This window comes from Oncorhynchus nerka, linkage group LG21, assembly GCF_034236695.1.
Source record: "Oncorhynchus nerka isolate Pitt River linkage group LG21, Oner_Uvic_2.0, whole genome shotgun sequence".
In the NCBI taxonomy this organism is placed as follows: Eukaryota; Metazoa; Chordata; class Actinopteri; order Salmoniformes; family Salmonidae; genus Oncorhynchus; species Oncorhynchus nerka.
Window position 1 is genome coordinate 15,296,562 of NC_088416.1, and position 16,118 is coordinate 15,312,679.

General features: G+C 43.3%; 1 protein-coding gene across 1 annotated transcript; it reads right to left on the bottom strand.

Annotated features, from left to right (window-relative positions):
- Positions 1–654: 654 nt before the first annotated feature.
- Positions 655–12,153, bottom strand: LOC115116723 (zinc finger protein OZF-like). Its single transcript, XM_029645204.2, has 2 exons — positions 11,603–12,153; positions 655–3,130 (listed from the first exon to the last, which is right to left on the bottom strand). The coding sequence occupies exons 1-2, from the start codon at positions 11,922–11,924 to the stop codon at positions 1,920–1,922; spliced, it is 1,533 nt and encodes a 510-aa protein (XP_029501064.1). The 5' UTR covers positions 11,925–12,153; the 3' UTR covers positions 655–1,919.
- Between the last annotated feature and the right edge of the window lie 3,965 nt (positions 12,154–16,118).

Sequence of the window (16,118 nt, forward strand, 5' to 3'; positions counted from 1 at the left end):
ACTTCTGATTAAGACTCAGTCACACATCTCTCATATCAGTCACGCAACTCATACCACAGGCACACAATGCTATTCCCAAACATACCTAATCAATTAGTTGTTTTGAACAATATTTTAACCTGCAGGAATATTTTCACATTTGTACATACAATTACATCTTTCAATACTTCTAAAATGGGGTCCAGGTTTAAAACCATTACGGGTTTAAAACAATTACAGGTGTACCTTACTATCTATATCATAAATTGTCTTAACTAGTATACACAGATTATAATTTTCATCCAGTTCATTCAGAGCCTCCTGACTCGGCCCTGATCACACCTCCAAGGTGCCCCCCTCACACAGGAATACACACAAGAGTCTACGAGGCTTTTATAAAAACTCCACTTTAAGTGTTTTGCTCACCTCTTTCTTTAAAAAAAAACTAGGTTGGAGATGTGGTATCCACTCAGCTCGCTCTCTCTCAGATCAAAGGTGGGTTCATCTGCTCCGTTCCCCAAGTCTGGTCTCCCTGAGCTCCCATGTTAGAGGGATCCCTCGTGCACCATTTACCCAGGTCGTCAGGAGCAGTCACCAAATCAGGATTCACATCCCCATCACCAAATGTGTTTGTTAATGTCTTTAATATCAATTGAGACAAACTTCTCACATGAGTTATTCTTAATGTAAATCTTTATTCGCTTAATAATAAGGGAGCAGGTCAATACAACACACACATAAAGTGAATCAATTGAGTGCTCTACGATAATGATGGCTGGTGGACAAATCACCCCCAGATGATTAATTGAGAGCCACGATACAAAAGTACAAAGGTCTTTTACAGCCAAGATACACCCCTTTCAACTTACATGAGATGTATAGAACGGGTCACAAGGTTTAGATTTCTATCAAAGATAGTTATAATTCTCAGCAGACAGTATCTACTTAAAAAAAGTAAAAACTCTGTGTTGAGACCAGGATCTGGCCCTGGGGTCATCTCTCCCTGGTACCATAGACAACAGAAACATTAACTCATGCTCTGGAATGCGGTCACTTTAGGTTATATCACCCAAAATACATTGTAAATCTCCTGTCATTGTTTTCTCCCAGAGGCCTATCATCGGTAGAACACACAGACACTATAGTTCTAAGAACCCTCTATTATGTTGCATAAAACAACCATTTGATGCAATAAAAGTATTATAAAATAATCTTGCAATTTTGCTCTCAGTGTCCACTGACTAGTAACAACAACTGGGACATAAAAGTCACCCACCATGAGATGAGACCCACTAAATCGGCCCAAGAGGCAAACAAAATAACTAATAAACGAGGTGACACAAATCAGTGCGCCCTACGTGCTAACAAGCTACACGTACTAACAAGCTAGACGTGCTGAAATCCAACCTCAAAACATAAATGGAAAAACCAAAGCCAGTAACACTTTCCCCCCTTAAGACAACAAATATATCCTATAACAGTTGTTGGAAATGTTTGCACCACCAACAGAACTTCCATTTCACATTATATCCAACTACAATGTTTCACCTCCTACAATATAAATATGGTTTCTACTGGCTGTCAACAATTAAAAACAAGAAAAACCATGTATTTCTAAATAATAATATACAATCGTATCTTTTCTTTTTCTTTCTATAGAATCCTAAAAATCACTAGCTTCTTAGAACTCTCGTCTTCCTAAAACTCCAATTGCTTCTAGAACTCTCGTCCCCTTGGAAGGAGCCCAAACAAAACTCAATCTCCAATACGGAAAAACTTGCAGTCAAAATAAATAGTGATGCACTGGCTAAACACAAAACTTTTTGACTGCCCACCCTTGAGACAATCAGCAACCAAATACTCTGACAATGTTAAAACATTCTACATTGTGACATTAAAATACTCCTTCTACAATGTTTGATATCATGAAAAAAACTCCTTCATGCATGTATTTTCTGATGTTTAATCAGATATCTTTTATCAGAGTATCTCTGGTCACATTGATCACAGCTATAAGGTTTCTCTCCTGTGTGTGTTCTCTGGTGTATCTTCAGTTGGTTAGATTGAACAAAACTCTTCCCACATTGAGTACAGCTATAGGGTTTCTCTCCTGTGTGTGTTCTCTGATGTATATTCAGTTCCCCAGATCGAACAAAACTCTTCCCACATTGATTACAGCTATATGGTTTCTCTCCTGTGTGTGTTCTCTGGTGTACCTTCAGTCCCCCAGATTGAACAAAACTCTTCCCACATACAGTACAGCTATAAGATTTATCTCCTGTGTGTCTTCTATGGTGTATCTTCAGATGGCTAGATGTAAAAAAAAACTTCCCACATTGAGTACAGCTAAAGGGTTTCTCTCCTGTGTGTATTCTCTGGTGTACAGTCAGACTGCTCAACTCAGTAAAACTCTTCCTACATTCATCACAGCTATATGGTTTCTCTCCTGTGTGTGTTCTCTGGTGTGATGTCAGGCTGCTTAGCTGAGTAAAACACTTCCCACATTGATCACAGATGTAAGGTTTCTCTCCTGTGTGTGTTCTCTGGTGTAATATCAGGCTGGTTGAATGAGTAAAACTCTTCCCACATTGAGTACAGCTATAAGGTTTCTCTCCTGTGTGTGTTCTCTGGTGAAGAGTCAGATGGCTCGACCTAGCAAAACTCTTCCCACATTCATCACAGATATAAGGTTTCTCTCCTGTGTGTATTCTCCGGTGTGATATCAGGGTGCTTACGTGAGTAAAAGTCTTCCCACATTGAACACAGCTATAACGTTTCTCTCCTGTGTGTATTCTCTGGTGTGGTATCAGGTTGCTTAGCTGAATAAAACTCTTCCCACATTGATCACAGCTATAAGATTTCTCTCCTGTGTGTATTCTCTGGTGTACAATAAGATGGCTAGATGTTTTAAAACTCTTCCCACATTGAGTACAGCAATAAGATTTCTCTACTGTGTGGATTCTCTGCTGAATTCTAATGCCTGCTGATGAGGTGAATCTCTTCCCACAGTCAGAGCGGTGAATTATCTTCCCTGTGGGTCTCTGCAGGTGTTTCTTGAGGAGTTCTGATCTGGAGAGACTCTTCTCTGCCTCGTCATTATCATGAGGTTGTTGAGGTACCCCAGAGGATCCACGATAGTCACGTCTCTCTCCTGTGTGAACAACAAAGTCAGACAGATGATTAAAGGCCCACAACAGCAGAAATCCACTGTAAAAGGTGATGCCAACAGCGTAGCCATGATGTTGTACAACAATTGACGTCTGTAATGAATGTAATAATTATTTGACATTTGTCTTAAAATGAGCAACAACAGTCATATGTTGTCTTGTTTTCACATTAGTAGTAACATCTAAGATTGTAGACTAGAAATAAGTTATTTGTGTTGCTGAAACTCTAAGCAGTGTGCCAGGCGATTTTTGGTCTCCAATATAGCCCCTTTGTGTGTTTGCTAAAATTGTATGTAGTATATCTGCCTGGAGCAAAAATTGACATTAGAGACATTAGAGACAAAGCAAGGCATAAAGCAATCAAAGGTGTTGATTGGGAGAGCTAGCTCAGACAACAACGGGTAAGACAACAACAACAGGTACAATGGCAATGAATGGGCAGAGAGGGTCAGTTAACGACACACAGGGCCTGAGTTCGAGGCTGGGGCCGACAGTTGAACCAAAACACTGGAGTACCGTGATTAATGAACAGTCCAGTAGGTATCAGCTATGTAGCCAAGTGATCATAGGGTCCAGTGAACAGCACAATATGTGAACCAGGGAAGCCGTTAGGTAGTCATTACTACACTAGCCAGGAGATGTGCCTGGCTCGAAGCTAACTCGTGATAGCGTCGGGACAAGGGGGTCACCGACGTCCGGCAAAGGCCGGTTGAGGGCACATCGGACTAAATTCTGTCGGCAGACCAGTCGTGATGGATTGGCGGGGCTTCGTGTCGACAAAGGGTCCAGGCCAATTGGCAAGAGATATTGTAGCTGGAGTAATTTTGTTTGCTAGCCGGGAGATGCACCTGGCTCGAGGCTAACTGGTGCTAGCCTCGGGACAAGGGCATTAGCCGGTAATGGAGTGGCTTCTAGTCGTCTTAGTGAAGAGTCTGGGAGGCATCAGCTGTGTAGCCGAGTGTTCATAGGGTCCACTGAGCAGGCCGGGAGATGGGCCTGGCTCAAGGCTAGCTTTGGGGCTGGGCCACTCCGTAGCAGATCGCTAGCTGCGATTATCCGGTGTAATGGTCCAGAGCTTACGGCAGGAATACGGTGATATAGTGGAGAAAAACAGTCCGATATGCTCACGGTTGATATCGCGCTGTGCAGACTGGCAGGTATTATCCAGGCTAAAAGCGTCTGGTGTCTGAGCTAAAAAGGTAAAGGCCGCTAGCAGTGGCTAACAATGACTATAAAGCTAGTAGCTAATTAGCTGGTTAACCTCTGATGGCTAGCTTCTGATGGAGGTTCTAGCTGTAAGGTCCAAAAAAAAAAATAGCAGATCCGTATCACATTGGGTGAGGCGGGTTGCCGGAAGGTATATTTAATTTATACGTGGAAAAAGATTGAAATATATTGCAATACATACAAAAAAACATAACATTTAAAACAAACAGGTCTTAATGCTATGCCATCGTGGATTACAAGATGACTCTGTTAAAAACCATTGGATTTAGCAAACTCTGAAATTATGTAGTATTTCTGTGCCCATGAAAACTGTTTTCCCAGCGTAACATAAGGAGCCACTAAATGATACATAGTTCGAGTGCATTTCAGAATACAAAAAAACTGTCCGACAGCAAGATCAATATTTTAGTTGAAGGCCATCGTATGACAAGCGTAACATTGACTATAACTACTGTTCCCTGAAGGAGGGAAACTAGGTACAACATAGTATCAAATCCACGCCTCGCTGGACGCCCCGCCTTCCACAGGTGATGAGCGTGAGGCTTGGATTTATTCCTTAAATTTAATTACCGCTCTTCACCGACCCAGGAAAGGCCGTGAACAAACAGGTGTTGTTCCTCGTTTCCCTCCTTCAGGGAAGTGTAATTATAATCAAAGTTACACTCCTTTTCAGTCAGTCAACTTCGGAACAACATACTATGGGGAAATAAAATCATTCCCCAGCCGACCCAAAAGGATACTAAATGAAACTGCCCCCTGCAGACAATCCAGACCTGACCCTACAAGATGCGTCAGTTTTGTCAATTTATTCTAGTCTTTTGTTTGTAACACTCCTGTCAATGTTGAGTAAGGACGTACACCTGATTACCCATATAGAAGTAGGATTAATCTATCTGGCCTGCACACAAATGTAGGCCTATAAATGTGTCCATTTGAAGATGTCTGATAGTATTTCTCATTGTCTTAACGCTGAACCACTAATGAGTTGTGGAGCTTCTTAAAGTAATTTATTCTTCACCTCCAAACAGCAAGTAAACAAAGTCTAATCAAAATCAATTGCAAATGACAATAGTTCCTCAAAGTATTTTTGTTAAATATTTCCAGCTCTCGCCCTTTCAATAACCACTTGGCATAAAAGGGAAAAATGTAATGCTCTGATCCAGTGGAAATGTCATAAAATACCTGATTACTTCTTATCATTTGCACAAATAACCTACAGCTGTGTCTGTCCAGAACTCACTGGAGCAGGAAACTGGGGGCCTATAAAATGTTATGCAATGTTGCAAGCTTGCTATCTGAGTTTCCTGACCCAGTTGATAGTTGATACAATGTGTCAAGTTTGTTGTAGACAGGCCATTTGCAGCCAATGTGATTTCTTGGATATTTATTTCTATCAGGATATTTTCTACCTGCAGAATGCAATGTTTTTATTTGTTGGCTTTATGTAGGCTATTTTTTTTTACAAAGTTGGCAATGGCAATAAAAGTTACTTTTAGATTTATATTATTTTCATTTAGATTTAGATAGAATGTAGATTAATCACAGACAATAATTTTGAGATAATATTTTAAATTAAATTAAACTGTTCCACAAAAATGTGCATATGAAAATCATAACTGGAACACAGATTAGCAGAAATGGTCAGATAAATTGGCACTCCAACTGGAAAAGGTTGCAGACTGCTGGTGTAGTCTATTACTAGTCTATTAGTCGATCTATCTGTAGTCCATTAGTCTATTACTGCAAACTTCAGGAGCAGAACGGCAGAATTTACGAAGTCCAGCAGCGGAGGGGGGGGGGCTCCCTCTGGCCAGGTTGTGTTGACGAGCGGCTCCCTCTGGCCAGGTAGTGTTGACGAGCGGCTCCCTCTGGCCAGGTTGTGTTGACGAGCGGCTCCCTCTGGCCAGGTTGTGTTGACGAGCGGCTCCCTCTGGCCAGGTTGTGTTGACGAGCGGCTCCCCCTGGCCAGGTTGTGTTGACGAGCGGCCCCCTCTGGCCAGGTAGTGTTGACGAGCGGCCCCCTCTGGCCAGGTAGTGTTGACGAGCGGCTCCCTCTGGCCAGGTAGTGTTGACGAGCGGCTCCCTCTGGCCAGGTAGTGTTGACGAGCGGCTCCCTCTGGCCAGGTTGTGTTGACGAGCGGCTCCCTCTGGCCAGGTTGTGTTGACGAGCGGCTCTCTCTAGTTGACTTAGTGTCATTTGTGTGTCTTAATTATTTGATCAAACAGAATGCTTAAAGCATCAGACAAGTTCAGTACGTATATTTGATTTGATAAAAACACATGGGGTGATTGGTAGAAAGAACAGATGACTCTTGGTTGACCAAGATGTATTTTAGTTGGGGACAGCACTAGAACATGATTTTGGGGCTCCCGAGTGGCGCAGAGGACACTGCATCTCAGTGCTTGAGGCGTCACTACAGACACCCTGGATAAAATCCAGGCTGGATCACAACCGGCCGTGATTGGGAGTCCCATAGGGCGGCACACAATTGGCCCAGCGTCGTCCGGGGTAGGCAGTCATTGAAAATAAGAATTTGTTCTTAACTGACTTGCCTAGTTAAATAAAGGTTCAATTTAAATAAATAAAAAATATTGTTTTATGACAAACCATTTTCTACAAATCCGTCAAGGCACCAACTTTGAGAAGGTTTTAAAACAAAGGTTTCAAACCAATTCATGAATGTAATTGAATCTAGGTATGTTTCGCCTTTAACGTGAATTTAATTCGCCTTTAATTCATGAATGTAATTGAATCTAGGTATGTTTCGCCTTTAACGTAACGGCATGAAAATAAATTGGCTGAATATTATACAATGACTTATCAACAGCTGTAACAATTTGATTTGCATTTTAGTGAGGGAAATAAGTATTTGACCCATCTGCAAAACATGACTTTGTACTAGGTGGCAAAACCCTTGTTGGCCATCACAGAGGTCAGACGTTTCTTGTAGTTGGCCACCAGGTATGCACACATCTCAGGAGGGATTTTGTCCCATTCCCCTTTGCAGATTTTCTCCAAGTCATGAAGGTTTCGAGACTGACGTTTGGCAACTCTAACCTTAAGCTCCCTCCACATATTTTATATGGGATTAAGGTCTGGAGACTGGAGGCCACTCCAGGACCTTAATGTGCTTCTTCTTCAGCCACTCCTTTGTTGCCTTGGCCGTGAGTTCTGGGTCCTTGTCATGCTGGAATACCCATCCACGACCCATTTTCAGGTTCTCTCCCAAGATTTGACGGTACATTGCCCCGTCCATCGTCCCTTTGACGCGGTGAAGTTGCCCTGTCCCCTTAGCAGAAATACACCCCCAAAGCATAATGTTTCCACCTCTATGTTTGACGGTGGGGATGGTGTTATTGGGGTCATAGGCAGCATTCCTCCTCCTCCAAACACAGCGAGTTGAGTTGATGCCAAAAGCTCCATTTTGGTCTCATCTGACCACAACACTTTCACCCAGTCGTCCTCTGAATCATTCAGATGTTCATTGGAAAACTTCAGACGGACATGAATATGTGCTTTCTTGAGCTCCGGGCAGCCGAGCGGAAATGGAGGAAAACTCGCCTCCCTGCGGACCTAGCATCCTTTCACTCCCTCCTCTCTACATTTTCCTCTTCCGTCTCTGCTGCTAAAGCCACTTTCTACCACTCTAAATTCCAAGCATCTGCCTCTAACCCTAGGAAGCTCTTTGCCACCTCCCCCTCCCCCCCCTCCTCCCTCTCTGCAGATGACTTCGTCAACCATTTTGAAAAGAAGGTCGACGACATCCGATCCTCGTTTGCTAAGTCAAACAACACCGCTGGTTCTGCTCACACTGCCCTACCCTGTGCTCTGACCTCTTTCTCCCCTCTCTCTCCAGATGAAATCTCGCGTCTTGTGATGGCCGGCCGCCCAACAACCTGCCCGCTTGACCCTATCCCCTCCTCTCTTCTCCAGACCATTTCCGGAGACCTTCTCCCTTACCTCACCCATCAACTCATCCCTGACCGCTGGCTACGTCCCTTCCGTCTTCAAGAGAGCGAGAGTTGCACCCCTTCTGAAAAAACCTACACTCGATCCCTCCGATGTCAACAACTACAGACCAGTATCCCTTCTTTCTTTTCTCTCCAAAACTCTTGAACGTGCCGTCCTTGGTCAGCTCTCCCGCTATCTCTCTCAGAATGACCTTCTTGATCCAAATCAGTCAGGTTTCAAGACTAGTCATTCAACTGAGACTGCTCTTCTCTGTATCACGGAGGCGCTCCGCACTGCTAAAGCTAACTCTCTCTCCTCTGCTCTCATCCTTCTAGACCTATCGGCTGCCTTCGATACTGTGAACCATCAGATCCTCCTCTCCACCCTCTCCGAGTTGGGCATCTCCGGCGCGGCCCACGCTTGGATTGCGTCCTACCTGACAGGTCGCTCCTACCAGGTGGCGTGGCGAGAATCTGTCTCCTCACCACGTGCTCTCACCACTGGTGTCCCCCAGGGCTCTGTTCTAGGCCCTCTCCTATTCTCGCTATACACCAAGTCACTTGGCTCTGTCATAACCTCACATGGTCTCTCCTATCATTGCTATGCAGACGACACACAATTAATCTTCTCCTTTCCCCCTTCTGATGACCAGGTGGCGAATCGCATCTCTGCATGTCTGGCAGACATATCAGTGTGGATGACGGATCACCACCTCAAGCTGAACCTCGGCAAGACGGAGCAGCTCTTCCTCCCGGGAAGGACTGCCCGTTCCATGATCTCGCCATCACGGTTGACAACTCCATTGTGTCCTCCTCCCAGAGCGCTAAGAACCTTGGCGTGATCCTGGACAACACCCTGTCGTTCTCAACTAACATCAAGGCGGTGGCCCGTTCCTGTAGGTTCATGCTCTACAACATCCGCAGAGTACGACCCTGCCTCACACAGGAAGCGGCGCAGGTCCTAATCCAGGCACTTGTCATCTCCCGTCTGGATTACTGCAACTCGCTGTTGGCTGGGCTCCCTGCCTGTGCCATTAAACCCCTACAACTCATCCAGAACGCCGCAGCCCGTCTGGTGTTCAACCTTCCCAAGTTCTCTCACGTCACCCCGCTCCTCCGCTCTCTCCACTGGCTTCCAGTTGAAGCTCGCATCCGCTACAAGACCATGGTGCTTGCCTACGGAGCTGTGAGGGGAACGGCACCTCAGTACCTCCAGGCTCTGATCAGGCCCTACACCCAAACAAGGGCACTGCGTTCATCCACCTCTGGCCTGCTCGCCTCCCTACCACTGAGGAAGTACAGTTCCCGCTCAGCCCAGTCAAAACTGTTTGCTGCTCTGGCCCCCCAATGGTGGAACAAACTCCCTCACGACGCCAGGACAGCGGAGTCAATCACCACCTTCCGGAGACACCTGAAACCCCACCTCTTTAAGGAATACCTAGGATAGGATAAAGTAATCCTTCTCACCCCCCTTAAAAGATTTAGATGCACTATTGTAAAGTGGCTGTTCCACTGGATGTCATAAGGTGAATGCACCAATTTGTAAGTCACTCTGGATAAGAGCGTCTGCTAAATGACTTAAATGTAAATGTTGAGCAGGGGGACCTTGCGGACGCTGCAGGATTTCAGTCCTTCACGGCGTAGTGTGTTACCAATTGTCTTCTTGGTGACTATGGTCCCAGCTGCCTTGAGATCATTGACAAGATCCTCACGTGTAGTTCTGGGCTGATTCTTCACCGTTCTCATGACCGTGGTTACAACTCCACGAGGTGAGATCTTGCATGGAGCCCCAGGCCGAGGGAGATTGACAGTTCTTTTGTTTCTTCCATTTGCGAATAATCGCACCAACTTGTGTAGGTCTACAATCTTGTCCCTGACATCCTTGGAGAGCTCTTTGGTCTTGGCCATGGTGGAGAGTTTGGAATCTGATTGATTGCTTCTGTGGACAGGTGTCTTCTATACAGGTAACATTTACATTACATTTACACGACGCCAGGACAGCGGAGTCAATCACCACCTTCCGGAGACACCTGAAACCCCACCTCTTTCAGGAATACCTAGGATAGGATAAAGTAATCCTTCTCACCCCCCCCCCTTAAAAGATGTAGATGCACTATTGTAAAGTGGCTGTTCCACTGGATGTCTTAAGGTGAACGCACCAATTTGTAAGTCGCTCTGGATAAGAGCGTCTGCTAAATGACTTAAATGTAAATGTATACAGGTAACAAACTGAGATTAGAGTGTGCTCCTAATCTCAGTTTGTTACCTGTATAAAAGACACCTGGGAGCCAGAAATCTTAATGATTAAGAGGGGGTCAAATACTTATTTCCCTCATTAAAATGCAAATACATTTATAACATTTTCGACATGCGTTTTCTGGATTTTTGTTGTTGTTATTCTGTCTCTCACTGTTGAAATAAACCTACCATTAAAATTATAGACAAATCATTTCTTTGTCAGTGGGCAAACGTACAAAATCAGCTGCGGATCAAATACTTTTTTCCCTCACTGTATATAGCCTAAAAACCTGATTAAACTATCATTATGACATCATGGATGAATGCTAGAATATACAAAACATCCTAGAATCCTGGTTAAACTATCATTATGACATCATGGATGAATTCTACAATATACTATATAGCCAATCTGTTTAAAATTATAATTTCGACCTCATGGATGACCGGTCTTTGTATTCATAGTGTAGTGAATTCAGGGGGTAGCCTTGAGCTGAACTCAAACCTGGGTCCAGTGACTGTTAAGCCAACACCTTATAACTGTTACGCCAAGATGTCTGAACTTCTTGACGAGGTCGCCAGGTGTTGGATTACCGTTGCTACAATAGCTTTCTCTATGAATTTGAGTGGGGTTACATTTCTCCAGCCCCCATCCCTCAGCTGTTTACCAAACCAAGTCTCTGGGCAGCCATTTTGTTGCTGTCTAAAAAACCCACACAGACCAGCAATCTGCAGTTCAAACAATAACAAATCTGTCATTCCACCACTGTTTTGCTAATAAAATGATGGATGGGGATGGAGAAATGAAACTGCTCTCAAATTCATAGACAGACCTATGCAGAGACTGACCATCCATCAACATAATAGTTTTAACCATGTTGAGGCTATACAGTGTTTATTTACATTCTTCAATAATCAATGGCTATACATAATTTTAAAAGTCACAATATGCATGTAGCAATTGCAGATTTCCGCTTTAACACTAAACATCATATCAACAACTGCAGAGTTTGTGCCTCTGTATTTAAGACTGTACTTACTAGTGTTAATCAGGGAACGGTTTCTCAAAACCATCTTATGGCTAAATTCATCGTTAGAACCACTGGATGCCTTATTAAGATGCGTTTGAGAAACCGGGCCCAGATATCCAGTTTCCTCCTCCTCTTTCACTCCATAAACTGCATCCTCCTCCTCTTTCACTCTGAACGCGTCTTCCTCTTCTTTCACAGTAACGGCCTCATCCTCTACTTCTTGTTTTACTGAGATATCCACCTCTTCGTCCTCCTCTTTCACGGGAGCTTCTTTCTCCGTCCAGCAGACCTCCCCTTCTTTAGCAGGAAAAGAGTAACATAGTGAACTCATGGTCGGAGATATTAGCTAGCTAGGCTAATGCTAACTAAACCAGTCGGCTAACTGACTAATAACAACACCGTAAATATGAAAATAAATCGGATTACTAACTAGACGACAATAGTGGGTTTAAAACACAGTGGCTAATATATAATAAAGCGTCTAAAGAGCTTTATTGGTTCGTCTATTTTGTCTAGCAAGCTACCGAGGTGTCTGACTAACTGTTGCTGCTGTTGAAAGAAGCGTTCCGTCCACTAGATTATACGTCACAATAACAGCATAACCTTATATTCCCAGACCGCCATCTGCTGACTGGAGTGGGTAACGCAGTTGAGTAAAATGTTTTTTTTTTCTTTTTCAAACGCCACTAGAACTAAAATATTCATTAGGCCCCCCTAAATAAATATCAGTCAATATATTTTTTCTGTCCGGCACTTGGAGAGGCTTGGGGAGGCTGCTGCTGCACTCCTACTGTTAGAATTTCATGAGCAAAGATAGCGGACAGAAATACTAGGAGAGAGGGGTACCCCTACACAGAACTGAACTGGATCAAAGATAGCGGACAGAAATACTAGGATGGAAGCAAATGTGAGGGATTATAACTTCATAACGAATCATGCAAAAACCATGTACAGTTGACAGGAATGTTAGTTAATGATTTAGTAAACGATTTTGCATTTTTTAAATCATAATGTTCATTTACGAAAATCGTGATTTAGCCAGCTAGCTGACTAGCTAACATTAGCCAGCTAACTGGGTTACCTTTATGGGTGTTGTGACATGAGTATGAAATTGTAATTCTGGTTGTTTTAGGGACTCATGAAACAACCAGCAAACCAGGCTGTCGTTTTGTGAAACAGTGGATGTATGGAATCTAGCTGAAGAATTTACTGCAAATTGAATGTACAACTGTGTAAACTTGCCTTGCGGATATTTGCCATGCAGATAGATGAAATAACGTAGCCAGCTATGTTCTTGCTTATTGTGCAGTGGATGATTAAAATCCCTGTATGCCTATGGATGTGTAGCTCGATATCTAGCCGATCTGTGTATGGACCCAAACGTTTGGTATACATATTAGTTCAGAACCTAGCTATCATAGCCAGTTGTATCAACGTCAAAACAGCCCGAATGACATCAATGAAGCCTATGGATTGAGTAGAATATAATATCATGTTGTGCCAATGATGAAATTCGTATATACATGTAGTTATTACCATGCATGAGATCCCCACATTGTAGCCTGTACGTTTAATATATTCACTGATCATGTACTCTACCTTGGCAAATAAAGGTGCAATTTAGGTATGAATGTCTTTGAGATTATTTTTCAGTCATATCCAATACCAGGACTATCAAATAACAGTCTTTGAATGACGCTGTGTCTGCATGTATGTTTACAATTATACACTTCAACAGTGTTTACCAACCTTGGTCCTGGGACATCAATGGTTACATATCGTAGCTAATAGACTATAAACATGATTCAACTAGTTACTTCATATATACAGAAATATAATGTTAAAAAACAGTACACGACACTTCCTATGCATCATGTAAATACTCTAACACCGGTTCATCTCATATCTAATGCCCTTCATCTGCATTGATCTGATAAACATTACACTTCATTTCAACCAGTAAAGAATGTGAAACGCTTTATTGAAAAGCCCATTATCCAATTGTTATAAACACAAGTTTAATCTGTACTTCAATGCACATCTGTTGTGAATTATAAAAACAGAGGAAGAAAGAGGAGGTGTAAAATACAGAAAGGGACCTCCCGGTCGCGGCCGGTTACGACAGAGCCTGGGCGCGAAATCTTAGTCTCTGATGGCACAGCTGGCGCTGCAGTACAGCGCCCTTAACCACTGCGCCACCCGGGAGGCTAGAGAGAGAGCATGTTTAAGCCTTGTGTTTTTAGGTGACATGCAAAACTGACCTTGGATCATTAACTCTGGGACTACTGCATCTATCTGTATTTCAATGTAAAGCATCTCTAATAATACTGTTGACCTGACCAAGTGACCTCTCACCTCTGATCATGCTGTGTCCTCTATGTAGCCAGTTCAGATGCAGGAGGGGTTCACCGACACAGCTGATATAACCTAGAGGATTTAGGGAGAAGGGGAGAGAGGGATGAAGTGAAGGAGAGAGACTGTTATTGAGAAAATAAGGTAGTTAAAACTGACCCTGTGTTCAACAGGAATCTGTGTGTGTGGCCTCACCTGGTGTCCACACCACACTAAGTGGCTGCAGAGCACTTTATGCTGAAAAACACGAACGGACAAACAATATAGCGTAGTTATAGAAATAATGAAGTGTCTTACTATTCTCCATGGTTGGCCCTCTTGCCTATTCTTTGAAGGTGGAAGGAGCCACAGTTATACACCTGAACCTGCTTACTGCACAACACAATCCAACAATCAGATTGATACATGAGTGTGTAGTTGTGGGTTATAGGGTGTCTAATTGTTCTAAAAAAAAATCTATATGGGTGATTTAAAATAGCCTGTTTTGTTTTTTGCACAGACATCACACCCTTACCTATAAACAGCACCCTCACCTGAGAAGTAGAAATCAAAGGGAGAGAAACTGGGTATGGAATAACTGCAGTTGACATAGCTAAGTAAATGGAAGAATACTCTTATTGCAATGTGAATGGCTCTTAAAAGAGCCTTTGGTTGTGCATACCAAAGGCTATGGTCTATGGTGTTGCCAGGGAACAGCACCCTCTTTGAATAAGTAGGAGGTGAAGATCTCCTGCACACGGATTGCCTCTCTTGCTGCGTTGTTGGACCCCATCCTTGAAACATCCTGCAGAGCAGCAGACTCCTTTGGGACACGGCGGCGAGCTGCAGATCCCCTCCTGGTCCTCGTGTCCATCCTCATGAAGTTATGCAGGACACAGATAGCCTTCACACAACAGAAATTATTCCAGGAGGCAGTCCCAGATGACCCTGGTCACCCAACATTGCAGTGCCCTACACGGTAACTGTAGGCAATCGTTTTGAAGGAATCTCCAGTTTCAAGGTATCTGTAGGAATATGGAAGACAATGTAATTATTAGACTGTTACATCACCAGGTCATTGTGGATTACTAAAGTATAATATCCCTGATAACAAATCATGATAACATTGGATTGATAGATGCATGGGCACACATATGTACATGTGTAGCATGTGACAATAACAGGATCATATCAAGGACGGCATCACAAATGAATACATAAATACCACTTGAAGCTTGATGATGAGTTGATCATTTGAATCAGCTGTGCAGTGCTGAGGAAAAAACAACAATGTGCCTCTGAGTCTCCAGGACTGAGAACCACTGCTCTGCATTGCGACCTCTTCATATGTAGACTGGCTTTCATAGCGCTCTTTATCTGAGGACAGAAAACCTCACAAGAAACAGACTTCATTATAGTCAAATGAACCCACACTGAATATTATGTTACTATTATCTCCGTCCTCACTTCTAGGGACAGGAACAACAGAAAAGTACTTGCCCTTTCCAGAATAACCTCCTCTCTCACTGACAGTTGGGACTGCTATCCTTTCACCCTCCTCCATGGCTGTTAGCTTGCTACCTACAAATACATTTGGAGTTTTTACAGTGATAAATAGATAGCTAGCTAATATGAAGTTAGGTAGCTGGTGATATTTAATTCACTTAGCTATCTATCTATACAGAATGTGAAGTTGTCTAGCTAGCTCATTTAGCAGCTCATTTGAGTTAGCAGGGACTGTTGCTAGTTAGATAATACTACTTTTTTTTTCCATTTCCAAAATCTATTTACTTACTTACTTGAATAGGTTCTCCCAGCCATGTGGACAACTGGAAACAGGGCAGCAAAGTTCATCACCAGAGCGTTTTAGAGGATATTACTATTGAACTTCTATTCTATTCTATTCTATACTTTTACTATTGAGAATTTCAATAAGCATTTGTCTACGGCTGGCCATGCTTTCCACCTGGCTACTCCTGCCCCGGTCAACAGCACTGCACCCCCCACAGCAACTCGCCCAAGCCTTCCCCATTTCTCCTTCTCCCAAATCCGTTCAGCTGATGTTCTGAAAGAGCTGCAAAATCTGGACCCCTACAAATCAGCCGGGCTAGACAATCTGGACCCTTTCTTTCTAAAATTATCTGGCGAAATTGTTGCCATCCCTATTACTAGCCTGTTCAACCTCTCTTTCGTG

Bases quoted from the DNA above. Each gene is read 5' to 3' on its own strand.
- LOC115116723 (XM_029645204.2), bottom strand. From the start codon at position 11,924: ATGAGTTCACTATGTTACTCTTTTCCTGCTAAAGAAGGGGAGGTCTGC. The intron at 3,131-11,602 runs GTAAGTACAGTC...TTGTTCACACAG, and splicing joins CCGTTCCCTGATTAACACTA to GAGAGAGACGTGACTATCGT.